At 50.9% G+C, this 26,193-nt stretch overlaps 2 protein-coding genes across 5 annotated transcripts; one reads left to right on the top strand and one right to left on the bottom strand.

The window, feature by feature from the left end:
- The first annotated feature begins 267 nt into the window (after positions 1-267).
- Positions 268-16,681, top strand: LOC147214572 (uncharacterized). Of its 3 annotated transcripts, none has more exons than XM_086141645.1 (3): positions 268-378; positions 13,240-14,833; positions 14,911-16,681. In XM_086141645.1, exons 2-3 carry the CDS (start codon positions 13,391-13,393, stop codon positions 15,385-15,387), a joined length of 1,920 nt encoding a protein of 639 aa, XP_085997771.1. In that variant the 5' UTR covers positions 268-378; positions 13,240-13,390; the 3' UTR covers positions 15,388-16,681. The 3 variants fall into 3 exon arrangements, with proteins under 3 accessions (XP_085997771.1, XP_085997769.1, XP_085997770.1); XM_086141643.1 differs by lacking the exon at positions 268-378 and adding an exon at positions 1,674-2,428; XM_086141644.1 differs by lacking the exon at positions 268-378 and having other exon boundaries at positions 10,531-14,833.
- On the bottom strand, positions 16,676-26,180 carry irf10 (interferon regulatory factor 10). 2 transcript variants are annotated; one of them, XM_086141647.1, is made up of 9 exons: positions 25,667-26,180; positions 24,600-24,795; positions 24,314-24,381; positions 23,507-23,567; positions 23,058-23,120; positions 22,247-22,351; positions 21,784-22,170; positions 21,590-21,708; positions 16,676-17,234 (listed from the first exon to the last, which is right to left on the bottom strand). In XM_086141647.1, exons 1-9 carry the CDS (start codon positions 25,835-25,837, stop codon positions 17,169-17,171), a joined length of 1,236 nt encoding a protein of 411 aa, XP_085997773.1. In that variant the 5' UTR covers positions 25,838-26,180; the 3' UTR covers positions 16,676-17,168. The 2 variants fall into 2 exon arrangements, with proteins under 2 accessions (XP_085997773.1, XP_085997774.1); XM_086141648.1 differs by lacking the exon at positions 23,058-23,120 and having other exon boundaries at positions 25,667-26,150.
- Between the last annotated feature and the right edge of the window lie 13 nt (positions 26,181-26,193).

The raw sequence follows: 26,193 nt of genomic DNA, 5'->3' as shown, positions 1-26,193 counted from the left end.
GGGGCCCTGTGATTGGTCGGGGTGAAGCTGCTGCTCGGTAGCACGGATAACAGATGAATGAAGGAATGCATACGCAGATCTTTCAGTCCCGATATGACGGTCTATCTGGACACGTCCGTTTCCAAGTGATTTCATTGACACGATCACGTCGGGAGCGTTTGGACGAACCGGCCAATGAAATCGAGCGTCTCCTCGTGTAGTTTCCGCCTCCCCGGCAGGACGTGGAAAGGGGAAGTGTTTTCCTGTGACCTCCACTCTCTTTCGGACGTTCAGAGCTTTTCCACGCTCGTTCTTTCGCAAAGGCCGTTGGTGTTTCCACGAGGAACGTCAAGCCGACCGGAGCTCTGCGGCGAGCGGAGGACACAGTGAAGCCGTCCAGTAAGACTTAATTGATATTTATATTGAATTTTTTTATCTCGCTCGCGTCGGCGGAGACGTTACCTCGGTCTCACACGCCTCCTCCGCCTCCCCCTCCTCCTGAGGTCCAGTCAAACATCTGATCGCTAAAAATGAACCCGCTGCTTTTGGATCACTCCTACTCTTCATCAAAAGACGTCGGCATGGAAAATGAATCGAGTTTTCTAATATATCCGCATATATATTCATCCTGAAGCCTATTTGTTTCGTAACACGAGCGTCTTTTCCTGGATAGCCGTCGGAAAACACACTTTTTAGAGAGTGAAAGTCAGGTCGCCTTTAAAAGTTGCCGCTAGCAACAAGAGGATCCGACGTCAGGTGAAACACCGACAATGATCATCATGTCATTTCATAAGAATTACAATTTTACTTCATTATCGGCTCCGATACGTCCGAGCAACAGGTCGCTGGATGTGACAGTGAAGAACTGCCGTCATAATCTATTATCAGAAGTACCAGCGTGAGATCTTCTTATTAATAGACGCTGCCCTGATGTTCAGACACGCATCAGGAAGAGATGACCACATATGGTAAATGTACGCTGTAACTTCTCCATAAATATCAAGGCAGGGCACGTATTGACCAGAGGGTGGACGGCTCACGTGGGTGAGAGGGTGAATGGATGGATGGGTCCACGTGACAAGTCAATGAGAGACTGAATGGTTGTTTACATTTGTGTCGTGTGGATGAGAAGGCGAATGGTTGTACGTCTCCCCATGTGGAGCTCCGGGCCGAGCTCCCCGCTAACAGACCGAATGAATGAAGTCGTGAGTCAGGTGCGAGCGTTGCGGATCTCGAACCAGACCTTCGCCGGTATGACGCGGCCCGTCCTCGCCGTCCAAACACGGCGTGCGATGACAAGATGAAAAGCCTCACCACTTCACCTCCGGGGATGTGTGTTTTTAATGGAGCCTCACGGACGGTCGGATCAGATGAGGCGAAACACGGTCAGCATATGATTATCTAAGCTAACTAGCACGGGGAAAGCATAATCAATCGTAAATAATAAAACGGCGCGCACGCATGAGTGTGTATGTGTGTGTGTGTGTGTGTGTGTGTGCGAGATAAAGGAAGCCTCTCTGGAGGGTGTGATGGGAACTGGGACAAGTATTACAGTAAGGAGAGCATATGACTTATTGCTTCATCGCACAGGGCCTTTCCGAAGCTGGCAGTCGTTTCACAATGAGATGTGTGAGCGGCCTTTTGTCTCCTCACGCTTGAAAGGGAAGCACATGATGCCCCTGCGTGCGGATCATGGGCGAGTGATTAGGCTAAAAAAAGAAACCCGACGAAAACCCCCCGGTTCTCCGGACCTCCCCGAGCCGTCGCGGCCGCGCACCTGCAGCCCTTCCACGCCTTCGTCCCGCTCGCCTTCTCGCTCGCCTTCTCCGCGATGCCGAGGGAGGTTAATGAGCGAAGCCGCCGGGCGTCGGGCCAAACATGAGGCTCCCACAATGAGGCTCGGCTGTGTTGCCGCTGAGCCCCGGCTAATTTTACACTCCCATCGAGACAGAACATATTAGGCAGGGTAACGGAGAGAGGAAAAAAAAAAAAACAGAAAAGTTGCAGGGTGTCAGAGAGACTTATTAAGAAGGATGAGTGTGGAGATTGAAGTTGTAAGGGCGAGATAGGAGGTGTGTGTGTGTGTGTGTGTGTGTCGGAGGGAATAAGAGGGAGGGAGGGTTGAGGAGATCAAGCAAGCTGAGAAGAGAGAAAGAGTGCGCTCTCACCGGGAGATAGAAAGAGAGAGAGAGGGAGGGAGGGGGAGAGAGAGAGAGAGAGAGAGAGAGAGTGAGCAAAGAGGCATTTAGAGAGTGAGAAGGAGGAGAGGCAGAGACAGGATGAAGGGAGGGAAGGCTGAGCGGTGAAGAAGAAGAGGAGGAGGAGGAGGAGGTGGAGGTGGAGGAGGAGGAGGGAAAGACTCGCCGTCTCAAAACTGGATATACCTCCACGCCTGCCGCCGGATCCAATGAAGGGACTCTCTACCTGCTACACAAAGGCTCCCGCTGAGGTACCACAATGCTTCTTCTTCTGTGTGTGTGTGTGTGTGTGTGTGTGTGTGTGTGTGAAGTAGGAGGGAACTGTGTCGTGAAGTTTGAATGAGACTCGCGGTGGATCGGGTGACCCGGGGACACACATTTAGGAGTTCAGGTGCGCTGACTAATATATCCGGAGAGTGTGTTTGCATGTGTGTGTTTGTGCTCGTGAGGATGAGAGCGTGGTGTGCACTCAAGTAAGTCTGCACCTGTGTGTGGGGGCGGCTGGCGCGTGGAAGGGAATAACAGGGAGAGTGTGAACAAGAGGGAGAGTGTGATAGAGAGAAGGAGTGTGTGTGAGGAGGAGGAGGAGGAGGAGGAGGAGGAGGCCGGGGTCGGTCTCGCGGCCCGCCGGCCGAGCAGGACTCGCAGAATTAGAGCAGTGGGCTTAAATAGCCCTGGTCCAGAGATAGCCGGGGGCCCCGGAGGAGCCCGTCCGAACGCTGGGTCGAGTCAGGGAGGAGGTCCGGGGAAGATCTGGGGAAGATCTGCCCCCGAGGAGAAGCTTGGAGCTCAACTTTTCTCTCCTGGTTCTCCCGTGAAGGCGGACGGAGAGACTGGCGCACCTTTGTGTCACAATCTGGCGGCCATATAAACGTGTTGCATCCTCCGGAGACGGCGAGCAGCAGGACACGCGTGCATGTGTGTGTGTGTGTGTGTGGCTGCACTCAGTAACCTTCTCATTTCTCACGCTCTATTATGATTTCTGCATGTCTATTCCTGCTGCAGCAGGTGCCGTCCTGCCGCAGCGGCGGCTCACATGTAGCGCAGGTTCGCTCCTGCCGGGTCGAGCAGGAACCCAACACACCTCGCCGTTTGTTTGTGTGTTTGTTTGTTTGTTTGTTTGTTTTCGCGAAGGAGGAGGAGAGCGCGTTCCGGTGACCGTCTCTTGCGCCGAGACGTGATCCGACCCCTCGCCGCCGTCCCGAGCCGGTTGCTAGATGGGAGAAGCGTCCGCCGGCCCTTTAAGAGGGCTATTTTTACAGGGGCACACATGGAGCAGAGACTCTGCCGTGACTCCACACAACGCATCCCGTCGCAGCGTCGCCTTGTGACCGGGAGACTGTAAAAAACCGGGGCCTACGAGGAGAAACCGGCCCTTTTTTTCCGAGCGTCTTTCTCTGAAGTCTAAAAGTGATAATGAGTGGGAGCGCGTTGCAAAGACACCCGCCTTGCACGGCGTGCACGACGGCGCCAACATTCCCACATACTTGTTTTGATATGCAGATAGCGAGGAGAGAAATCTGCAAACACTCGTGCCCTCTTTCTTAAAACCACATAATTCCACTTTTACACACCCACACTCTCCCCGAGAGATAGCACCAAAAGGAGCGCATCTCGGGATGTTTCCACAGGCGTCACTGAGTTAGAGCGTGCACGCGTGTGCGTGTGAGCGTGCACGCGGCGGCGGCCACCACCGCCACCGCACACCCACCTCCAGAAATTACTTATACATCGTCAATATCTGGACCTAAAATAATCTTCTCCTTATGCAATGTGCGCGTTATATAATACATGGCCTGTCATTATCACAGGGCTCCTTCACGCCCTGCTGTGCCTCTCCACCTACCTTCCACACACACACACACACACACACTCTCTGCACCTTGTGTTGACAGTCATATACTCTACTCTAGCACTCTCACCCACGTTGAGTGTGTGCACTCAAGCAGCCGCCGAGATGAGTGAGAGGGAAAGACAGAGTGGGTGTCTGGGTGGGGGGTGCAAATGAATCAGGCAGGGGAGATAAACTTGGAGAGCGAGGAGCACGTTCATGCAGAAACAAAGCATTTGCATGAAAGTGGGAGTGTGACGGCGTGTGTGTTATTTCATTTAAACATTCACATTCTCAGCCCCGCGTGCAGATTTTGCATCCCCGAACCCGACGGAGGCTCCGTTTGCACGGTTTTCCCACAAACGCGCCGGTTTTGGTTTTCGTTTCGTGCCGGTGAAGATCAACCCGCCGTCTGCCGTGACTTTGCCGGCTCAGATCAGCGGTGTCTGCTCTCTTATTAGCGCCTCAGCTCCTGATTAGTCACTGCAGGAACAACTTGTGGCGTCTCTTCTGTGTTCCACCGCTCACATCCCCGCAATCACAGCGCGGTTGCTGCCGATTGGCCGGAAAGCGGCGGGTAACGAGAACCAAAGCGCGGTCCGATCCCCCCCCTGTGATGAAGGCTCCACATGGGATATCGGTTAATATTGATGAACTTTAGGGCGCCGCTGTGGAACGGCGAGCTGGGGGAGGTCTCTGTGTTCTCCTTGTTCTCCACCGGGTTCTCCGGTTCCAAGAATATCGATATTATACGATCACATTTTATGGACCGCAAAGTATTTTACAACCTCGTTCTTATTTCTGGTTGACAAACAATAACTCAAGGTTATTTTGGTCAAATAGCTTTCAGCCGTGCAACATCACATCCAGCATTTATAATATAATACATGAAATAAAAGCCACAGAGCGACGGTTGAATCTGGAGATCGAACCCCGACCATCAAGTCCTCCTGAGGTTTCTACCTTGTTTTCCACCAACGTGAGGATGAACTCCTCTAATGGCCTCCTGGCAGAGGACCGACATCGGCGGCTAAATTATAGCGGAGGTTGTTTCACGGATAATCTACGGCCTTTCTGGCTGACGACGGAAGGGGACCGGATTCCCGGTGAAGCAGGCGGGAGTGCGAGGAACGATCCCCGAGCAGAGGCAGGTGTGAGGACGCCGGCTGCGAGGTGACAGACACACCAGCCAGTCCTGAGGAGGTGCGAGGAGGTGTCCTTCAAACTCAGACCCATTTACATGAGAAGTCACAATAAGTCTGATACAGAAAACACTCACTGTGAACACACACACATCTTCTTCTTCTTCTTCTTCTTCTTGCTTTTTCCCTTCAGGGGTCTCCACAACCAATCCACCTCCATCTAACCCTCCTCTCACACCAGCTACCTTCATATCCTCTCTCACGACGTCCATGAATCTTCTCTTTGGTCCAATTCCGGCATCCGTCTACCGATATCTTCCCTCTCCATGACCCAACCATCTCCGACCTTCTCTCCAAAATGTGTCGTCCCTCTGATGGACTCATTCCTGATCTTCTCCATCCTGGTCGCTCCCAAAGAGAACCTCAACATCTTCATCTCTGCCACCTCCAGCTCTGCCTCCTGTCTTTTGTGCATTGTCAGTGTTTGTAGATCATCTCACCACCGTCTCCTCCACCTTTCCTTTCCTTCTGGCTGACAGCCTTCGATCTCATATTATGAAAACACACATACACATACCTATATATGTGTGTGTGTGTGTGTGTGTGTGTATACAGTCAGTCTATCCTTTGTGCATTGTACTTTTCGAGAATGTTCCCTTTGGCCTTGACTTGCTCGCCCTGTTCCTGATCAAGCATTATGTCCTCCTCCTCGTCCTCCTCCTCACTTCATGTACAATCATGGTCAGCGGCGTCTCAACCCCGCCGCCCACCCGCTCACGCCCACGGACGTCGGCCCGGCCCGCCTCCGAGCCCGGCGGGCCCGCATGACGGTGGAACGCCGGCTCGCGTTTTGCCGCCTTTGCGCAGAAAAAAAACGGGGACGCCATAAAGCCCCGGATTCACAGGGTTGGATCTCCCGGTGAAAGCGGGTACTTTCCAGGTTAGATCGGCATTAAGCCCACTCACTTGCGCTTTAATAGAATCGCCGGCACCTTCTATTGAACGCCGCCGCTGCTCGGAGTCCTCCAGACAGTATCCGTGAAGCTCGTCTAGACAGACTCGGAGGATGAATGGCACTCGAGCGCTCGCCGAGGGACCCAGCCGTGATCTCCGAGCCGAGATGTCATCTCCGCATTTGCAGGCGGCCCGCTGACATTTTGCACGAAGCGGAGGAATCCCGCGTCTTCTGGAAGGCAGATCTTCAGAAAGGGAAAAAAGTAGCTCACTTCACACGCTCGTCTTCTTTTTTTTTCCTCCCCGGCGGCCGTTCGCTCCTCGCGAGCTAGCCGGCGCGACCGTAAGCTAGCATGCTAACACGCGGGACGGCGTTCGAGAAGACGACTCGGCTATTTTTCCTCCCCATCTGCGCCACGTCGAGGACGACGTGCGATAAAATCTGCGGTCTGAGGATGGTTGCGGTCGAAGGAGTGCAGCCGGTGCAGAATTGAAAGTTCCACGAGTAGGCGCGCAAATGTCAATGGACGCCCGCGCCGGCAGAAATGTCAGCCGGCAGCTTTGCGGCGTACCTGTTAGCTTCCACGCTCGGTTCCCGCCGACCTCTGCGAGCGCGTCGCCGGGGGAAGGACGCGGTGGGAGTGAGGCGGAGGAATTTTTGCCTCTGCTGACTAGATGACCTGCATGTAATTAGTCAAGTCATATTTTTAACTGATATTGCGTAAAAGCCAGCTTAAGGAGTCATAGCTGCCCTATTTATACCCCAGGGGCTAATGGCCTGTACCACTACACGGGGGGATTTCCTTCCAGAACTATACTAAGCCTGCCTTAGGCCGTACCAGTTAGGATTCACGGGGATTAACCCAGCTATACATTACAAGCGTCAATCTCTTGTCTGCATCACACACGCCGTCCTCGCTCGCAATGTAACACGCCATAATCTGTTTACTACCGTCTATCCCGCTGTTTTTGTTTGGGCTTTATTTCATTTCCGCGACTCGCGTTTTTACCGGTTTCCCGTCCTGCAGGGGGGTTGGAGGGGGGATGGCGCCGATTCAAGGCGCCCTCCGCTCTCTCTGTCCTCAAACCAATGAATGGAAAGGATTCTGGCGATAGTGTGTGTGTGTGTGTGTGTGTGTGTGTGTGTTAATAGTAACTCCTGAGCCATAAGCCCATCCTCATGGCTGCTGAGCTGCAGGCGAGGCTTCTGGCCGTTCCTGCTGAGGAATGGGTCAGCGCCCCGAAGGCTGACCTGGCCTTTTGCCCAATAAGCTATTGCCCGTATCACCCTGTCCCTTTTATCAGCTTACCTGGCTCGTTGTGGAGTAAAGCCACCACACAGTAGTAGATGTCACTCCTCCCCTCGCGCACTCCCGCCATCACTCCTACTTCCTCTATGCATGCATGCATGCATGTATGTATGCATAGAGGTGTATGCAAGCGTGTATGCATGTACGTATGCATCTATCTATCTATCTATCTATCTATCTATCTATCTATCTCTGCCCCCCCCCCCTTCCTTGCAAAGATCTGTTACATTCAGGGGGAAATTTTTCTGCTGCATCAGACGTCCATCACAGATCCGCCCTCGGCCGGGGACGTGATCGGATATCAGATCCGTGCGACGGGGGTAGAGGTGGGGTGGGGTGGGGGGGGGGGTGCAAATGTGAGATAGAGTTTTTTTTTTTTTCTTTCAAAAACAGTTGCGATCGAGAAAAAAAATAAAAAGCGTCCAGAGTCCTCTAACCCGGGCGCTACTTAATACCTCCGACGCTACAGTTCACTTGATGTAGTTTGATTCATCTGACCTTACTTGTTTAGGCCTGACCCTTTGTGTGTGTGTGTGTGTGTGTGTGTGTGTGTGTGTGTGTGTATGTGAGGGATTAGCCGGTGCAAATCCAGACAGACGGAGAGAGACAGGCAGAAGTCACAAGTGCGAGTTGCAGGGAAAGTTGGACTCGGCCGTGTCACAGGTGACTGACGGCGAGCCGTGTTTGCTAGCGTTGATGTTGCGCTGTGTGTGGGTTCAGCACGCTAACACACACACACACACACACACACACACACACTAACAGAGAAACAACAGTCATTTGTGTCTCTTTATCAACAGCCTGTGATGAGCTCAGCCGTCCCTCTGCTTTCTCCTCTTCTGCTCTGATGTGAAAGATCTCGTCATATTGACAAATATCAGAGGAGACGTGAGGGTGAGGGTTTCATCTCAACACGTTCTCTACATGCTCACACTTTGGTCAAAAATTAACAGCGGTAAATTGCAAAAGTTGGGTTCTGCCTGATATATAGTATATAACAATATTCCCAGGTTGCTAATATTAAAAAAATGTATTGTTTTTCTTTTAAATCCCAAACTGCATTGTGGTAAATATATTTACTGGATCAATGGGATCCCAGTGACTTCTGACCCGCCTTATGTATTGATATTGATATATAATTTAGCGTCAGATATCTTACGGCTGGTTTCCGTCACATTTCCATCCTCGATTAAAACCCTCCGCTGTCCCGCGGGCGAGGGGTCGGATCAGGACTCCCCGGCTAGAAATGGATCTTTCCGGTTTCAAAGGAGACGCAAACCCCGCCGCCAGACGACCGACGGACCGTTTTATGCATAGATTCAATTTACCCCGAGGGGGAAGTTACCCTCGGTGTCATCGTGACAGGGATGGATTTACCGCTCGCTAAATGTTTAATATGAATCTTTAACCTCGACGCTAAAGTGTCTTCAAGCTGCTTTTCCCTCTCTGCCGCTCTAATGTCAGATATGTGTTTATTCGTCGGAGGCCTTGAACCTTTTCCGAATCAATACATTCACTTTTCCAAAGGTTTCACGGCGACGACTCCGATTTCAATATGCTCTATTTTACTTTCACCGAAGAAATGATGAAACCGGTTCCTTCATTAAAACCCCACATCCTGCCGGCTGTCTGAAGATCTCTGTTTAGTTAGACATTTTCAGTTTCTTTGCCGATGAGTGACGGAAACCTACTGACACGATATTTGGCCGTGTTTGTCTGACAACGGGTGAATAAATGAACGAAGAAATGAATGAATGGATAGATTAATCAATCCCAAAAAATTAGAATTAGAAAATAAATTGATTGGAATTGATGAAGTAAATCTCAAAATTATACAAATGAATTAAACAGACGCATTAAAAAATAGATAAAAAAAAAAATCTAAATTATATAAATACATGAAATACATAAATATATAACAATAAAATATCAAAGTTCTATGAATTAATTAAATAAATATATGAAAAATAGATGAATAAAATAATAAATTACTAAAAAAGTAGGTAAAGAAAACCTACAACTAAAAATAAATGAAAACATACAATAAAATTGGGAAATAACATCTATAAATAAATCAAATGCATGGGTAAGAATAGATAAATAAAATCTCAAAATTCAATTCATGAATTGAAAAATAGATATAAAGAATCTAAAATTTCTTGTGCTAAATGAAATACATGAGCAAAAAAGAAAAATAAATTTATAAATGAATTAGATAAATGAGTAAAAACGAGTAAAATGAGTAAAAGTAGATAAATAAAATCTCTTAGTTCAATAAATGAATTGAAAAACAGATCAAATCTATAATTTCTATGAATAAATTAAATAAAACAGGCAAAAAATGATAAATGAAATCTATTAATAAAATCTACAAATAAATTAAATAAATGAGTAAAAATGGATAAATAAAACCACAGACAAAAATAAAATAAAATAAAATAAAATAAATGTTTTCATACTGACAGGATCCTGGCTTAGCTATTTTTTGCGAGGAGACGAACGCTTCTCTCGCCGAACTGAATCACTCTGGGAAATCATTCAAAGGTCTCCTGCGGTGCTCCCTCCGAGCCTTCACGTGTGTGTGTGTGTGTGTGTGTGTGTGTGTTTGTGTGTCTGGCGTGCATATACAATCGAACAGAACTTATTCAGAAAAGCTGTATTTACAAGAAGGTTGTTAGAAAGTACTTTGATGAAAACACAGAGGACGCAAACTCATAAAGAGACAACAAATAAGAAGGACTAGAATACATGAGCGTGTGTGTGTGTGTGAGTGAGTGTGTGTTTGGATGTGGAGTTTAGTTTTGAGTCAGACGCAACAGAAAAAGCCTTAGTCTGAGAGTGTGTAGGATGAATGTTTCACCACGTCTCTCATCAACTGTCTCTCTGCGTTCCCTCTTCAGGGCCGAGCCGGCGTCTGGCAACCAAATTAAATCGTCTGACGAGGGAACGGCCATTATGTTTACGTGCATTTTTACCAATAAAACCAAGAGCGACCTGCAATATCAGACAACAGAGGAGAGGCAGCGTTTGTCAGAGAGCGCCCCGTAGTATGAGTTCTGCTGCTCTGTATCCTTGGTTTTGTGTGTGTGTGTGCGTGTGTGTGTGTGTGTGTGTGTGTGTGTGTGTGTGTGTGCATGGCTGTATCCCTCACAGTGATTAAAGCAAGTGGGCGGCAGCAGCAACTGGTCTGCCTGTGTGGCGCTGCACAGCAGTCATGTTTCTCAGTGCTAGATATTACTCATTTCCTCAGCCCTTTGCACACACACACACACACACACACACACACACAAGCGCACACACACACACACTCTTGACACATACACACACAAAACAGACTTCGAGACGGATAGCAGGCGCTCGGCTCCTTCCCTCAGTGTGGTGGGCTCGCTGGTGTTTCTTCATGCGTGCAGAGATCTGAGTCAGGCTGCAGCCCGAGGCTGCCGCGATCTGCGGGCGTAGAAAGTGGCGGCGGCGCCGAGGCGGGAGCGGCGTGGTCGCGTCGGGCGCTGAGGAGTGGGTTGACCCTCGGCGAGGACTCCGGTATGAATGGCTCGCTACGCCGGGACATCTGCTCAGACGGCACTAAGGTCAGTCTCGCATCACAACTGCCAACTGCGCGCTCCCACGTCCACAAACTGCTCCCGCTCGGCGACACCTCGAGCGGCGGGCGAGCGCGCGAAACCCACGCCAGAAACCGACGACTAACGTGATGTGATTCTTTCTATTTTGAGCCGGCAGCCGTTGGCGCGGAGGAATTCCACGTAAAGGGTGTCAGAGTCGCTTTCGGACGAATAAAAGCATCCAAGTATCAGATGTTTTTGGTCGATTGTTTACTTTTTAATAACTTTGTTTCACATCTTGCGAAAAGGCCGCGGCGGCGTCCTTCCCCACGCCTTCTTCTAATGTTCTAGCAGCTCCGGCTGAACACCAGCTCGCCGTGCACGTCCACACCATGTAGGAGTGTTCTGCTCGGAGACGATCCGCCGCAAACTCCTCCGCAAATCGCTTTTCTCTCGTTTTTTTTCTTGCACATTTTTCGCCGTTTGAATTTGCATCGGCTCCGTTCGGGCGACCTCTTATTCATTTTGAATCTAAAGATCTGCAAAGACGCTCGATACCGGACGGCAAGAGAAACATGCATGTAACCATTCGGCATTTAAACTCACTCTTGCACATCTGAAAAATTATATACGTGTGTGTGTGTGTGTGTGTGTGTGTGTGTGTGTTCAGTGGACAGGCCTCCTGCATTGAAATCAGCCAGCGCTCTCAGTGTTGAGAAAGACAGTCAGTAAACTTCCAGGACGACTCCGATCGCTTGGGTCTGCAGAAGGCCGCGTTGTTTTCTCCACATTCAAAACATCTCAAAGTGTCATCTCTGCTCCCTGCAGCCATGAATAATCCCATTTTGAGATTAACTAGCAGTCAAAGTTGGTTTCATAATAACTGATTCCTGCAGTTGCATCGGGAATACGCTATTTTTCGGACGCGTCGTCAACGTTCTGAGGCGACAGAGGCCGTCACGGCGGACGAAGGGTTAATACTGCCTACACACACACACACACACACACACACACACACACACACACATACAAAGCCTTCCACTGAAGATCCAAAAACAGCTTGCGTTGCTCCGACACCCTCTCCGATCTGGACCGAGCAACAGTTTGCCCGCCCCTCCGCCGAGTATCCCCAGCTAACCCCCTGCACCAGCGAGAGGCTTGTGTGGACACAGTTGCCATGACGACAGTGTGGCGGATGGTGAGACGGCAGGGAGTTGGTAGGCTGCTGAGACAGACTTGCGGGTGAGTGCGGGTCTGAGTGACAGCGTGGCACCGTGGCTTTGAGCCGGCGGCGGCGGCGGCGGCGGCGGCGGCGGCGGCGGCATGACAGCACAGAAGCCGCCGCTTCAATTAAAACAAAAAAAGAGCTCATTTAAAATGTTTGCAGGAGAATCAGCGGAGCTCCCCCGCACTCCTGGCTGAATGAGACCCAGCTGCCCGCCTTCTGACACGTTCAAGGACACAAAACACACACACAGACACACAAACACACTATATAAAGACCCAAACAACAAAAAAAGACATGTTTCCTGGCGAGAAAAAAAGGAAAAAACAACAACACACGATTCCAAACGAATTTACACAAACGCTAACAACCAATGATTACTTCACAAAGACACACACACACACACACACACACACACACACACATATTTCTCCACTACGACTGCTGGCAAACGCGGAGCCTGTTTGTGTCAGCCTGTGGATGGGGGGGGTGTTGACCAGCTCTGCCTGTCACCGTGTGTGTGTGTGTGTGTGTGTGTGCGTGCAGCCCGGCCGTGGGCGTGTTTGTGTGTCTGAAAAAGACGGGGCGGCGTGCTCGTAGTAAAGCCTTCCAAGGCGGGGACCACCCGCGGGGGTCGCGGGGGCGGCTTATGAAAGTGGTACAAACACACATCTCCATATTCCAATCACCGCCCGAGAGTCAAGAGATGATTCCTCTCCCGCTGTGTGTGTGTGTGTGTGTGTGCGTGTGTGTGTGTGTGTGTGTGTGTGCGTGGCCGAGCGTCTACCCTTCATTAGCCATAGGATGTATTTTTAGCCCAGCAGTGGGAGTGGTGTGTATTTGAATGAAACAAGTGCACTGGGTGGTTTCAGTCCCACCACAAGGCGTGGAGGTAATGAGTAAGACGCGGCGGCGGCGGCGGCGGCCCGAGGAGGAGCTTCAGGAGACGGGCCGCCGTGTTTCCGCGGCTGAGATGTTTGTCGGCGTGTGTGTCAGAAGACCCCCCGTCCACAGTGACCCTGGTGTCGCCTCCTCCGCAGGTGACTGGCGCCCGGCTGCCGAGGAACCCGCGGGGGCCGGACAGTGATGGTGTGTAGCGGCGCCCGGCTCCCTCGCCGCCCCTCGTTCTCCCGTGAGGCCCATGTGACCTAGCCTCGCGCCCGCACACAGGGGGCCGCCCAGCGCCCACCCATGAATCCCAGCCCCGACCGCGGCAAAGAGTGCCTCCCTCCCAAGAAGAGGGAGTCCCGGCAGGGGTCGTCGGACGAATTCAAACCCCCCGTGCCGCTCCGGAGCCGCCCCGGCGCCGGGCGAGGGGAGGGGGGCCGAGAGGTCGGCGAGAGGCAGCGGGTCCTGAACGCCCCCGCCCTGCATACCCCGGCCCCCCTGCCCGCCCCGCCGCCCCTGCCCCTGCCGTGGCACCTGGGTTACGCCCCCTCTGTCTCTCTCCCCCTTTTCCAGGGGCATGTGGGCGAGAGGAGGCTCTCGGGGTCCCCCGTCTGGAGAGACGATCCCCTCTCCTCGCCCCTGCCTCACCACTCCAGGTGGCTGAGAGGGGACGGGCCCCTGGCCCTGCCCCCGCCCTCTTCGTCCGCCCCCTCCTCCTTTAAGGCCCCCTTCCCGGCAGATTCCAGAGAGATCTGGTCGTACTTAAACACCGGGCGCCGCGACTACGCCTCCTCCCTCTACTCGCCGTCGTACCTGTTCGGCCCCGCCTCCGTGTACCCCCACGAGCCGGGTTTGGTCGAGGCCAGACACAGGTACCTCGGGAAGAGGCCCAACGGGCTGGACGGGCCGGGCAGCGGGTCTGCCTCCGCCCCCAGGCCTCTGCTGGCGGGCGAGTACGCCGACGCTTCGCACGCCAACGGCGCTCGGAGACAGCAGGAGGAGCCGGCGTCCTGCGTCCCGCCCGAGGGCCCGCCGACGTCCGACTCTCAGGAGAGCCACGAGCCACATTCCTCGCCGCGGGACAGACACCTCCACGGGATCCCTTCGACCGGCGCCGGTTTCCTCCCCACCAGCAGCCACGCCCTGGGGCCAGACCTCCGGGCCGGGCGCGGGGGGCCGCTGGACGCCGTCGCCGCCCCTTCCGCCGAAGCCCACATCTATTACTCCCTGGGCTCGGCGTGCCCCCCGAGCCCCCAGGCCCCGGCGTACCCCGCCTACGGCCCCTCAGGGACGGCCCCGCACTGCCCGCAGGCGGAGCCGGCGGCGCGGCAGCACGGCCCCAGGAACTCGCTCCACCCCTGCGGGGCGCCGCAGAACAGCCACGACAGGCCGCAGAGGGACCGCCAGCAGGACAGGGACCGCGAGAAGGTCCTTCAGAGGGACAAGGAGCGAGACAGGGACAGAGAGAAGCACCTCAAGCACGGCAGAGACGGCGTCGGCGTCTCGCCCGCGGCCCTCCGGACGTCCCCGCCCGCGCTCCTACCTCACTTCACCAAGGGTTCGCTGATCGAGCTGGCCGGCGGGCAGCTGAAGCAGGTGGAGGAGCTGCGCACCGAGGACTTCCTGAGGAGCGCCGACACCTCGCCGGAGTTCCACCTCAGCACCTGCACCGTGATGTTCATCTCCCCCGGCGGCGCGCAAGGCTTCTGCCACCTGCAGGTCCACCTCACCGACCGCAACACTCAGGTGAGCGTCTCACGCCGGCGTCTCACGCCGCCGTCTAGACGCCGCCGTCTCACGCCGCTTTGCTTTACTTTCTCCAGGAGCTTCTGAAGGTCTTGGAGGAGTACCCGTTCTTCGTGCGGGACCGGGGCTGGTCGTCCTGCTGCCCGCGGAGAACGGCGCAGCTCTACGGCCTCCACTGCCGCCAGCTGACGGAGGGGGACGTCTGCCTCGCCCTCACCCCGACCCCGACCCCGACCCCGACCCCCACGCACACCCACCGGACACAGGGGCGCCCCGGCCCGCGGGCCCACCGCACAGCGCTCCCCGCCCGGCCCGCCGCCGACTCCGGCGTCACACACAGGGAGGAGATGCCGCCCCCGCCTCCGCCTCCGCCTCCGCCACCCACGGCCACGCCGACGCCCCACCCGCCCCCCCACGCTCCGCCCGGAGAGCCTCATGAGCACGGCCGCGCTCGCAAGCGGCGGTGGTCTGCGCCGGACGCCCTCTCAACGGGGACGGACGACGGGAACCCCCCGGATTTACCTCACGGCTCGAAGCTGACGAAGTGGCAGTAGACAAACATGCACACGTGCGCGCGCACAAGCACATCCACACCCTCCTTGTCTCTGTTGCAGCCATCGAGATGAGCCAATGGAGAGACGTCGAGGCAGGGTTGCAGGGAGGGAATAAAGACAATAGTGAATTTACGGGTTCCACAGTGCTGCCCTAGAGATGTTGACGACCCCATGGATCCCTTCATGGATCCACCCTTCTCTCCTTCCCTTCCCTCCTTCTCCTCTTCCCTCCTTCCCTTTCAGCAGCTCCGGACGCAAACACACCGAGGACGTCGGCGAGACAATCAAGCACCTGTCTGTGTTCACATGTTTTTGTAACGGCCGTCCCGCGCACCTACGTACCGACCAGTGTTTTCTGCAGGGTATCGATTTTTCAATCCGTGTTATCGAAGTCAACGCTATCGGAACAGTGCAGACGTATAACGACAAAAGTTAACTATATATATTACATGTGTACAGTAAACGTGCTAAACAATCTAATGCAACTTATCCGTCGATTTACGCAATACATTTTCGTTCGTATTGTTCTTACTTGGGTTTTTTTTTTTTTTCGCTTCTGAGCAGACGCCTACGCGTCGGGCCCGGGCGAGCACGGTGAATGTATGAGCCACTCTTCGCCTTTTTTTTTTTTTTTTTTCGGTTTGCTTTTTCATCCTGAACCGACGGGCGCGGTCCTGTCGAGGCGTTACCGTCCGACACGTTTTACCGCAGGATCTCTGAGAACGGGAAAACACTAAGGAACGACTGCGCGCGAGACAATCCCCCCCCTGCCGCCGCCGCCGCCGCCGTGGCATTCTTGTTTTTTTTCCGCCATGAGGAAGTGAACGATGGAAGGAGTAAAAGGTGCAGCGCGACTGAAGAGAAATGGTGCTAATAACAGGTTGGAAAACGATGCTTTGTGAATACTTCTGACCCCCACGCCACCTTCACCTCCGTCCCCGTCCCCGTTTATGTCCCCCCTTCATTTTTCTCTGGTACTGTGTATGTTCGAAAGCAGGGAAAACGATGAAAGTATTCTAAACTCAGATACGGGTATCTCCTCTGAATCAGCACACTCTCTCACTTTAGTTCTGGTGTTTTTTTTTTTTGTTTTTTTTTTTTTGTTTTTCAAAAAAAAAAAAAAAAAAAAGAAAAAAGAAAAACCATATCTGTTGTTTTTTTTTTCTTTTTTTTTTTCTTTTTAAATGTTATAGCTAAAAAAAATGTATATTTTTTAAAAAAAAAAAAAGAAGAAATTGTGGATCTGTTATATGATGTTCGCTAGAAATAAAGGAACGAAAAAAAACGCTTTATAGATTTAATTTGAGGCGTGACTTTATTTGCGGGGCACGTGATCGGGGGGCTAATGCACGAAGGCGATATAAACACTGCACAGGATTTAAGAGATTTAACACATATAACAAGAGTAGCGTCATAAAACAAAGGTTCTCTATTGAATTCAAAAAAAGGGGGAAAAAAGAAAATGACAGGTGAGCGCGTAGAACACGTGGCTTCAGCAAGAAAATGAAAACAAAAAAGCATAATATTCTAAATCTCTCTCGATCAAAACAGGTTTTCACGGCAGCATTTCATTATCTATATGTATGTATATACACATATACATATGTATGTGTATATGTATATATGTATTTGTATTGTTCTTATGAGTTTGTCCAAGGTAATAGAGAGATTTTTGCTCTATTTGTGCAAAAAAAAAAAAAGCACATTATGTCAGGCTTGCCTTTCGCAGCACTGCGGGGTGACTTTGGTTGGCGGCGGCGGCGGCGGCGGCCATTCGCTGGTCACTTCTTCTCCGTTCCCCCGGATTTGAACCTCCTCAGCAGCTCCTCTGCAAACACCGGAACCACCTGGCCGAAAACACAAACGCAGATGAGGACCTCTCCTGGCGGGTTGCTGTCACAGCGACATCCCAGAGTGTGAGGCGTTTGGCGTCCGGGTGCACGGCGGGGGGTCACGCCATGCACCCCGCGACTTTTGTAACGAAGATTTGAGTCCGCGGCTCGTTCTACGTGGGCCCGGACGCCCGCGCAGTCACCGGCTTCCTCGATCGCAGAGCTTTATTTTGAAATGATATTCATTTATATTCATAGATAACCGGATTAGCGTGCTCCGCTGCCTGGGGTGAACGCATCCCCGACACCGACTGGCCCGGAGATAATGCCGTTTCCTTCTCATTGTACAACCCGTTCATTCACCGGAATCCATTCATTCGCCGGAATATCGCAGTCGGCGGGGAAAACCGGGGGGGCCGGAGACGATTCCGGCATCCGGGATCCGTCGCAGGACGGAGACATACAAGCATTCACCCTGTCATTCATGCATTATCTTGAGAATAACAAACATTCATTCATTCATTCTTTCATTCAACGCCATATAGAGACATACAACCACTCGCTCTCATTCGGATGTCATACAGAAACACAACTTTCACCCTGTCATTCATGTGTCGCTTAGAGAATCGCAAGAATTCAGTCTTTCATTCAACGCCACTTATGAACGCATGCAACCATTCACCCTCTCATTCACGTGCCAAATACAGACATACGACATTTTATTTACATGCAATATAGAGACATTCAACCATGATGTCATTCACGCATCATTTTGAGAAAAATAAACATTCAGTTATTCATTCTACGCCATATAGAGACATACAACTGTTCACCCTTTCATTCATACTTGATGTAGACACACACTCTGTCATTCAGATGTCATATTGAAGCACTTTCTTATTGCACATCATAACCGTGATAGACATACAAACATTCATTCACGTGTCCTTCAGAGAATACCAAGCATTCATTCATTCTTCCATTCTACATCATATAGAGACATTCAACCACTCGCGCTTTCATTAACACATAACTATTCACGCTTTCTCCTTGTCATTCATGTGTCATTTAGAGAATAACAAACATTCAGTCTTTCATTCGACCCCACACATGGACATACAAGTATTCACCCTGTCATTCATGCATCTTTTAAGCCAGCGCTCCCCAATCCTTTTTTGTCTCAGGGTCCAGTTTTATGCTTGAAGATGTTTCGATTACAGGCGCCGGGGCTCAAATGACAAAAACTTCTGTCAGTTCACAGTATTTTTAATCTGAATACAACCGTTATACTTGTTAAGATAAAATAACATATGAGACAAGATATACTTTGTTGATCCCCATAAGAGAAATTCTTTTCACACAGCAGGGTAACAATGTCAGTGTCAAATTACAATCATTTTGCACTATAATAACAATTGACCATAGTGAAAAGAATGTCAGATAGACTTATGAGGCTGAAACTAGAAATGGACGGTGGGATGCTAAACGTTGTCAGTGGCTATGCTCCACAGGTGGGATGTGAGTTAGAGGAGAAGGGTCACTTGTAAGAGCGGAGGTAGGAGCATGCAGGTAGACTACATCTTGTAGAGACAAGGTAACCTGAAAGAGATCAGTGACTGCAAAGTAGTTGTAGGTGAGAGTGTAGCCAGACAGCATAGCATGCTGGATTGTAGGACGACTGGTGACAAGGAAGATCAAGAGGACAAAGGCAGAGCAGAGGACAAAGTGGTAGAAGCTGAAAAGGGATGGTTTTCAGGGAGAGCTTCCAGATGATTGGACAACAACAGCTCGTGTTATCAGGGAGACAGGTAGAAGAGTACTTGGTGTGTCATCTGGAAGGAAAGTAGATGAGGAGACTTGCTGGTGGAATGAGGAAGTGCAGGAGTATATACAGAGAAAGCGGTGGGAGTAGAGGGAGATACAACGAAAGGTAAAGATAGAGGTAGCAAAGGCAAAACAAAGGGCGTACGATGACTTGTATGCTCGACTGGACACTAAGGAGGGAGAGAGCGATCTATACAAGTTGGCAAAACAGAAAGATAAAGATGGAAAGGATGTACAACAGGTCCGGGTGATTAAGGATTGTGAGGGAAATGTATTGACAGATGCTAGAAGAGTGATGGGAAGATGGAAACAGTACTTCAAAGAGCTGATGAATGAGGAAAATGAAGAAGAGTAAAGGGTAGAAGGGGTGACTATTGGAGACCGCAAGACCGCATTGAAGAGGATGAGGAGTGGAATGGCAGTGGGTCCTGATGATATAGCTGTGGAGGTATGGAAGTGTCTGTGAGAGGCAGCAGTAGATTTTCTGACTAGATTATTCAACAGGATTTTAGAGAGTGAGAAGATGGCTGAAGAATAGAGAAGAGGTGTGATGGTGCCCAATTTTAAGAATAAGAGAGAGATGCAGAATTTCGGCAACTATGGAGGGATAAAGTTGGTGAGCCAAACAATGAAGTTATGGGAAAGAGTAGTGGAAGTTAGACTGAGAGCAAAAGTCAGCATTTCTGAACAGCCATATGACTTCATGCCTAGGAAGAGTACTACAGATGCAGTATTTGCTTTGAGAATGCTAATAGAAGGGTACGGAGAAGGTTAGAGGGAGCTGCATTGCGCTTTTGTAGACCTACAAATGCATCCGACAGGGTGCCAAGAGAGGAGCTCTGGTACTGTATAAGGAAGTCTGGCGTGGCAGAGAAGTATGTTCAACTGGTGCAGGACATGTATGCTAGCTGTGGCACAGTGGTGAAGTGTGCTGTAGGGGTAACGGAGAAGTTTAAGGGGGAGGTGGGACTCCATCAGGGATCAGCTCTGAGACCTTTCTTCTTTGCAATTGTGATGGACAGGCTGACAGATGAGGTTAGACAGGAATCTCCATGGACCATGATGTTTGCGGATGACACTGGGATCTGTCGTGAGAGCAGGGAACAAGTTGAGGAACATCTAGAGAGGTGGAGGTATGTTCCTGAAAGGAAATGAATGAAGGTTAGCTGCAGCAAGACAGAATATATGTGTGTGAATGAGAGGAACCCCAGTGGAACGGTGAGGCTACAGGGAGTGGAGATCCAGAAGATGGAGGATTTCAGGTAATTTGGGTCAACAGTCCAGAGCAACGGAGAGTATGGAGAAGAGGTGAAGAAACAAGTTCAAGCAGGCTGGAATGGGTGGAGAAAAGTTTCAGGGGTACAAAGAGATAGAAGACTATCAGCTTGAAGGGAGGGACATGTGGACAAGTCAGTGGTGAGACCAGCCATGCTGGAGGCTCTACAAACACTGACAATGATCAAAAGACAACAGGCAGAGCTGGAGGTTGCAGAGATGAAAATGTTGAGGTTCTCTTTGGGAGCGACCAGGATGGCGAGGATCAGGAATGAGTCCATCAGAGGGACGGCACATGTTAGATGTTTTGGCGAGAAGGTCAGAGATGTTTGGGTCATGGACAGAGGAGGGAGAGTGAATATATTGGTTGATGGATGCTGGAATTGGAGGTCTAGAGGAAAACCAAAGAGAAGATGGATGGACGTCGTGAGAGAGGATATGAAGTTAGTTGGTGTGAGACAAGAGGATACAGAGAATAGGGTTAGATGGAGAAGGTTGATGATTCGCTGTGGGGATCCCTGAAGGGAAAAGCTCATAGGAAAAGAAGAAGAATATCAATTGACCATAATGTAGAGTCAGTGGAAGCCATTGTTTGTTCGTTTCCTCCAAAAAAAGCTCTCCAGAGACTTTTGTTTGTGGCTCATTGTTTTCAGGGGCTAGCTTGAGGTAGCTAATGTAAAATAGTGCCACAGAGTTAAGTGCGGCAGTAAGGTGAAGTCAAAAACAGTCCATTTTCAAAATAAGATCCAGAAGGTCTAATTAAAAGCTAGATTTTCTTTGCGGACCTGTACCAAATGATCTGCAGACCGAAACCAGTCCAGGGACGGGGGTTGTTGGGGACCCCTGATTTAGAGACGACATTCAACGACATAGAGACATACAACTGTTGACCCTCTCATTCATACATCACGTAAGCATACAACTGTTGACCCTCTCATTCATACATAACGTAAGCATACAACTGTTGACCCTCTCATTCATACATCATGTAAGCATACAACTGTTGACCCTCTCATTCATACATAACGTAAGCATACAACTGTTGACCCTCTCATTTGCACATCACACAGAATATAGTGGATATAGTGAGAGAAAACCATTCACCCTCTCATAGACACCCTTGCTACTCCTCTTCCATACCATACCACATTGAGCCGAGGCATCTTCCACCAGCTATCAGCGGAGAAACCGTGGCTTCAGGCATGCTGGAAATGTGAGGGCTGACACTGAGGGTAAATATGGCAATAGATTTCCCTGCCAGAAGAACTCACCTGTGCCATGATCAGCTTCTTGGATTTGGGTACGTTGGGGTCCGGATATTCCTGTCCGAAGCAGAGCTCGATCTTGTAGGAAGGCGCCGGTCCCTTTCCTTGTAGGAACTTCTGAACACCTGTGGCAGCGGGAGACGGTTGCCGTCAGCTTCGACGGATCACTGCGCCGAGCGCCGACCGGGACGATTCCTTACCGTTCAGAAACATTGACGTATCAAAGAGTTTGAAGGTCTTCTCTCGCTCCAGCTTGTTCGGCCGGTCGGCGTGCCGGGCCAGCGGGCCGCTCCAGTACACCCTCCCCTGGCAGAACCTCTTGATGAACATCCCCTCCGGGGCGACCCACACCAGTACGCCCTTCTCCAGGTGGCAGAGGAGTTGGCTCATGGCTTCCACCGTGCCGGCCGGCAGCGACGCAGCTTCCGGCAGGGGGAAGGAGATCTGCTGGGTGGTGCAGGTACCGTAGATCTCCTCACAGCCCAGAGGCTGGTGGCCCTGCAGGATGAAGCAGCCCTCCTCGCTCACGGTGGTGACGCTCGTCATCTCCTGGCCCTGGTACAGCAGCGCCACCCGCATCCGGAAATCTGCGCACACAACCGCAGCTCGGTAACCGGGCGGCTCTGCTTCGGCGCCGTTTCCGGGCCTCGGACGCCGTCTCACCTGATATGGTCTCTGTGAGTCTGAAGGTGGTCAGGAATGCAGAGTGCTGCTTCTTCTGCTGCTCGTCGTCGAACTCACAATACACGTGATCCGTCTTCAGGTGTTCTAAATGCGAGAGCAGTGATTCTACCATATTTGGACATTTTCATTCAAGAGGCGGCGCTTCTGACGAAACCGCCAGGAGACCATCTCAGTCACATGACCTTTGTTTGGAGTCAACGTCTCAAACAGCAGGTGTGAAGTGTTGCAGACCTGGTTTTTAAAATGTTATGTATGAACGGGAATTTTGAATTAATTCATTCATTCATTACCTGAAAGACTATCAGCCAGAATGCTAGGAAAGGTGTACAAGTCAGTGGTGAGACCAGCGATGATGTACGGACCAGAAACTGTTACAGTGACCAAAAGACAGCAGGCAGAACTAGAAGTTGCAGAGATGAAGATGTTAAGGTTCTCTTTGGGAGTGACCAGGATGGAGAGGATCAGGAATGAGTCTATCAGAGGAACAGCACATGTTAGATGTTTTGGAGAGAAGGTCAGAGAAGCCAGACTGAGATGGTTGGGTCATGGACAGAGGAGGGATAGTGAATATATTGGTAGACGGATGCTGGAATTGGAGCTGCCAGGCAAGAGGTCTGGAGGAAGACCTAAGAGAAGATTTATGGACGTCGTGAAAGAAGATATGAAGGTAGTTGGTAAAAGTGAGAGAGGAGGATCCAGAGAATAGGGTTAGATGGAGAAGGTTGATTCGCTGTGGCGACACCAGAAGGGAAAAGCCGAAAGAAGAAAAAGTAGAAGATTCATTCATTACCTGAGTCTGCAGGTTGGCTGGAGCCCATCTCAACTGACATTGGGCAACGGTTGAGTTCCTGGACTGGTCCATCACAGGACCACATATGGAGACATACAACCGTTCACTCTTTCATTCACATTGTAAATATTTACTGACTATCTCTTAAAAACATCTCTTGCAGGAGACTTTCTTTGCGGGAACAATGCCGGCTCCGCTCTGGCTATTAAACCTTTTGGATTTTTCAGACGAAAGATTATTAAATGAATGGAAATTCTTTAAACTCCTTCATGATTTCCCTCAGTTAAGGAATAGGCTCGACAATCTCCATTTCCAAGGGCAACTTCTCCAACGTTCCTAGACCTCCTGGTCAAGCCTCCATCCTATCACACCTCAGAAAGGCCCCGTTTGTTTGCAGACCTTAAAATGACCCGTATGTTTGTGCTGAACAGAAAAGTGCAACTTCTTACCGGGCGATGCTTTTTCTTCCTCGTCGTCCTTCGACGAGGACTCCTTTTGGCCTTGAGGAAGCTGCGGAGACGGACATACAGGGAGCAGGTCAGGTTTGGGGTGGGGAAACGCTCGACGTGGAATCGAGATCTTAAATCTCTTAATCCACCCGGGCAGACTGGGTGGATCTCTGGTTACTTCTCGGAGGTTGGCAAGAATACTTGTCATTTGCGACTTAGGAGCGACTGTGGCTCAGTTAGCGGAAGTCGGTTGCTTCCTGCCTCTTCTTGCCTGTGTGCCAAAGTGTCCTCGGGCAATACATCGGGTTGTTCCCTATCGCAAGGTTATATCCTCGTGTGGCCGCTCTGTCGCCATGGGCACGTATGAATGGGTGAATGTGATCCAATAAAAAGCGCTTTGAAACGGCAAAGCTGAATCACCAGTGCCGTCACTGCACGACAGTTGGGATTCTTCAAGTCAATCACCGAGACCTACAACCATTCAAACGTCTGTCCAACGCAGAGTCTCCACTGACCCTCTTGCATGTGTTCCTGGGAGGAACCTGGAGAACCCTGAGGAACTCCACACAGACACGTGGAGAACTTAGAGGCTCCGCACAGGAAGGCCTCCTTTGGGAATCCAAAGGGGGACCTACTTGCGGCGAGGAGGAAGCGCTAACCGTTGCGCGACCATGCCAACCAAACTACAAAATTCCATCAGTCTCCACTGTTCCCACAAGACCGTGTTTTCGGTGTTCAGAGAATCGATGCTACCTTTGGTCGACTCGCTAGAGACGGTTTAACTTGTACCGTTAACGTTCATCTGACCTGCTGTCCTGGACTCTTTGGCGAAGCCTTGACCGGGACGACTAATGGGTCTTTTGTCCGGGTTGACTCTGAAGAGGACAAGGGGAGGATGAAATCGACAAAGAATTAGGATCTGGTATGACGAAGACAGAAAAACCACCCAAAAGAAGCATACTGTACATGAAGCACTTCAATGACGTGGACAGATACAAGAGCGGTACGGGAGAATCAAATGCACTGATAGTTCAGTTGCTACTTGAAACAGTCAAAAAACTATGTGACAGGAGGGATGCTGGTTTGTGGTTACCCTGTGGACTGGAGGCTCCGGAGCCGCTCTGGATGCGATACACCTTATAGGGTTCTGTGATGTCCAGCTGGTTGCGCTCGGGCACTTCCTTGAAGTCGGTGCTCTTGTTCAGAGCGCAGCGGAGGCGTGTCTTCCACATGGTGGGGTTATCTGTACCCCTCCCCTCTCTGTACTTGCCCTTGTGCACGGCCCAGGCCTGGAAACCAAGGTTGAAAGGCTCCGTCACAAACTGTGCTTTCAGGCATACCGGGGCCAGACATGTACTCCTTTGGAAACCACCAAATCAATCAACAACTAGAGTGGCGTCCAATTTAACTCAAGCATAACCAGCTACAAACGTACACATTAAATCTAAAAATACATATATGTGTGTGTTTTATATATGAAATTTGTCTGATAACCAGAAAGGGTGCGAGATATAAACCACTGGACAAAAAAACAAATCACATCATATAAACATCATAAGGTTAAATCCATATAAAAGATACAAGCCAATAAGAGTGGAGTGGATGGGTTAAAGTCCAATAACACATGAACCGTGAAATAGTGTGTGTGTGTGTGTGTGTGTGTGTGTGTGTGTGTGTGTGTGCGCGTATGTGTGTTGTGTAAAATTGTATAATCCAGGAAGTCAGCAGTCACGGTCTGCCATTGTTAGCGTTATCAAACATTCAGCACATTGACTGATTAATCAAAACATCTAATACAGCAGTTGATCCAAAGGCACTCCTCCAGGACCTCCTCCAGAACCCTCCTCTGGACCTCCTCTGGACCTCCTGAAGCCCTCCCAGGTCCTGCAGCCCGGTCACCGACTCGTCTTCCTGGCAAAGCAGCACCTCCCAGAGCCTCTGTGTCCAGATGGACTTGGAGGTTCTTGTCTCCGAGGACCATTAAAAGAATCCAGACGTCTGAGTGGGATCCGGATCTGGTTGTCTTCTTCTAACTTCTTCTGACTGAATATCTGAGGCTCGTTTTTGGTGCTTTCTGGTTCTTTTCTTGTAACATGACGAACCTTCTCCTACAGACAATAAACCTGACCTTCAGGAGGTGGACCAGGAAAGGTGAAGTACCTTGAAGAGCGCCGCGTCCTCCGTCTGCCTGTAGTCCTTCTTGGAGGCGTGTTTCCAGGGGATCCTGAACATGGTCTTCTCCGCGTCCTCCCATCTGACCCCCTCGAAGCCTCCGCTCTCCACCTGCGCGATCAGCCACTCTCTCAGGTGCATCTTGGCGCCGCGGTCCATCCTGCGGACATGTCCGGGCGTCTGGGCGCTGCGGGGCCCCGGCCGGCGCTCAGCCGTCCGCCATGGGAGCCGCCGGTGTGGAGAAGCCCGGTGGAAGAGGAGGAGAGCCGAAGCAGACGCGTGGACACCGACGTGCGCGCCGGGAAACGAAAACGAAAGTTTGGATCGGTTTTTACTTTCGGTTTCCAGCTTTGACTCCGCAGCTTTTTAGTTGTTTTGTGATTCTTCTACTTTTTTTTTTCTGGAAGACCTTGGATCGGCAGCTTTACCTCTGAAGTGAAAACTTTTATTCCTCTTTCACTTTCACTTTGTTTTTGCAGAAACACACACACACACACACACACACACACACACAC

This window comes from Fistularia commersonii, chromosome 34, assembly GCF_037954325.1.
Source record: "Fistularia commersonii isolate RoL2024-O1a breed Wild chromosome 34, RoL_Fcom_v1.0, whole genome shotgun sequence".
NCBI lineage: Eukaryota > Metazoa > Chordata > Actinopteri > Syngnathiformes > Fistulariidae > Fistularia > Fistularia commersonii.
Note: the sequence above shows the minus strand (reverse complement) of the source record. Positions and strands in the feature narration are given on the sequence as shown.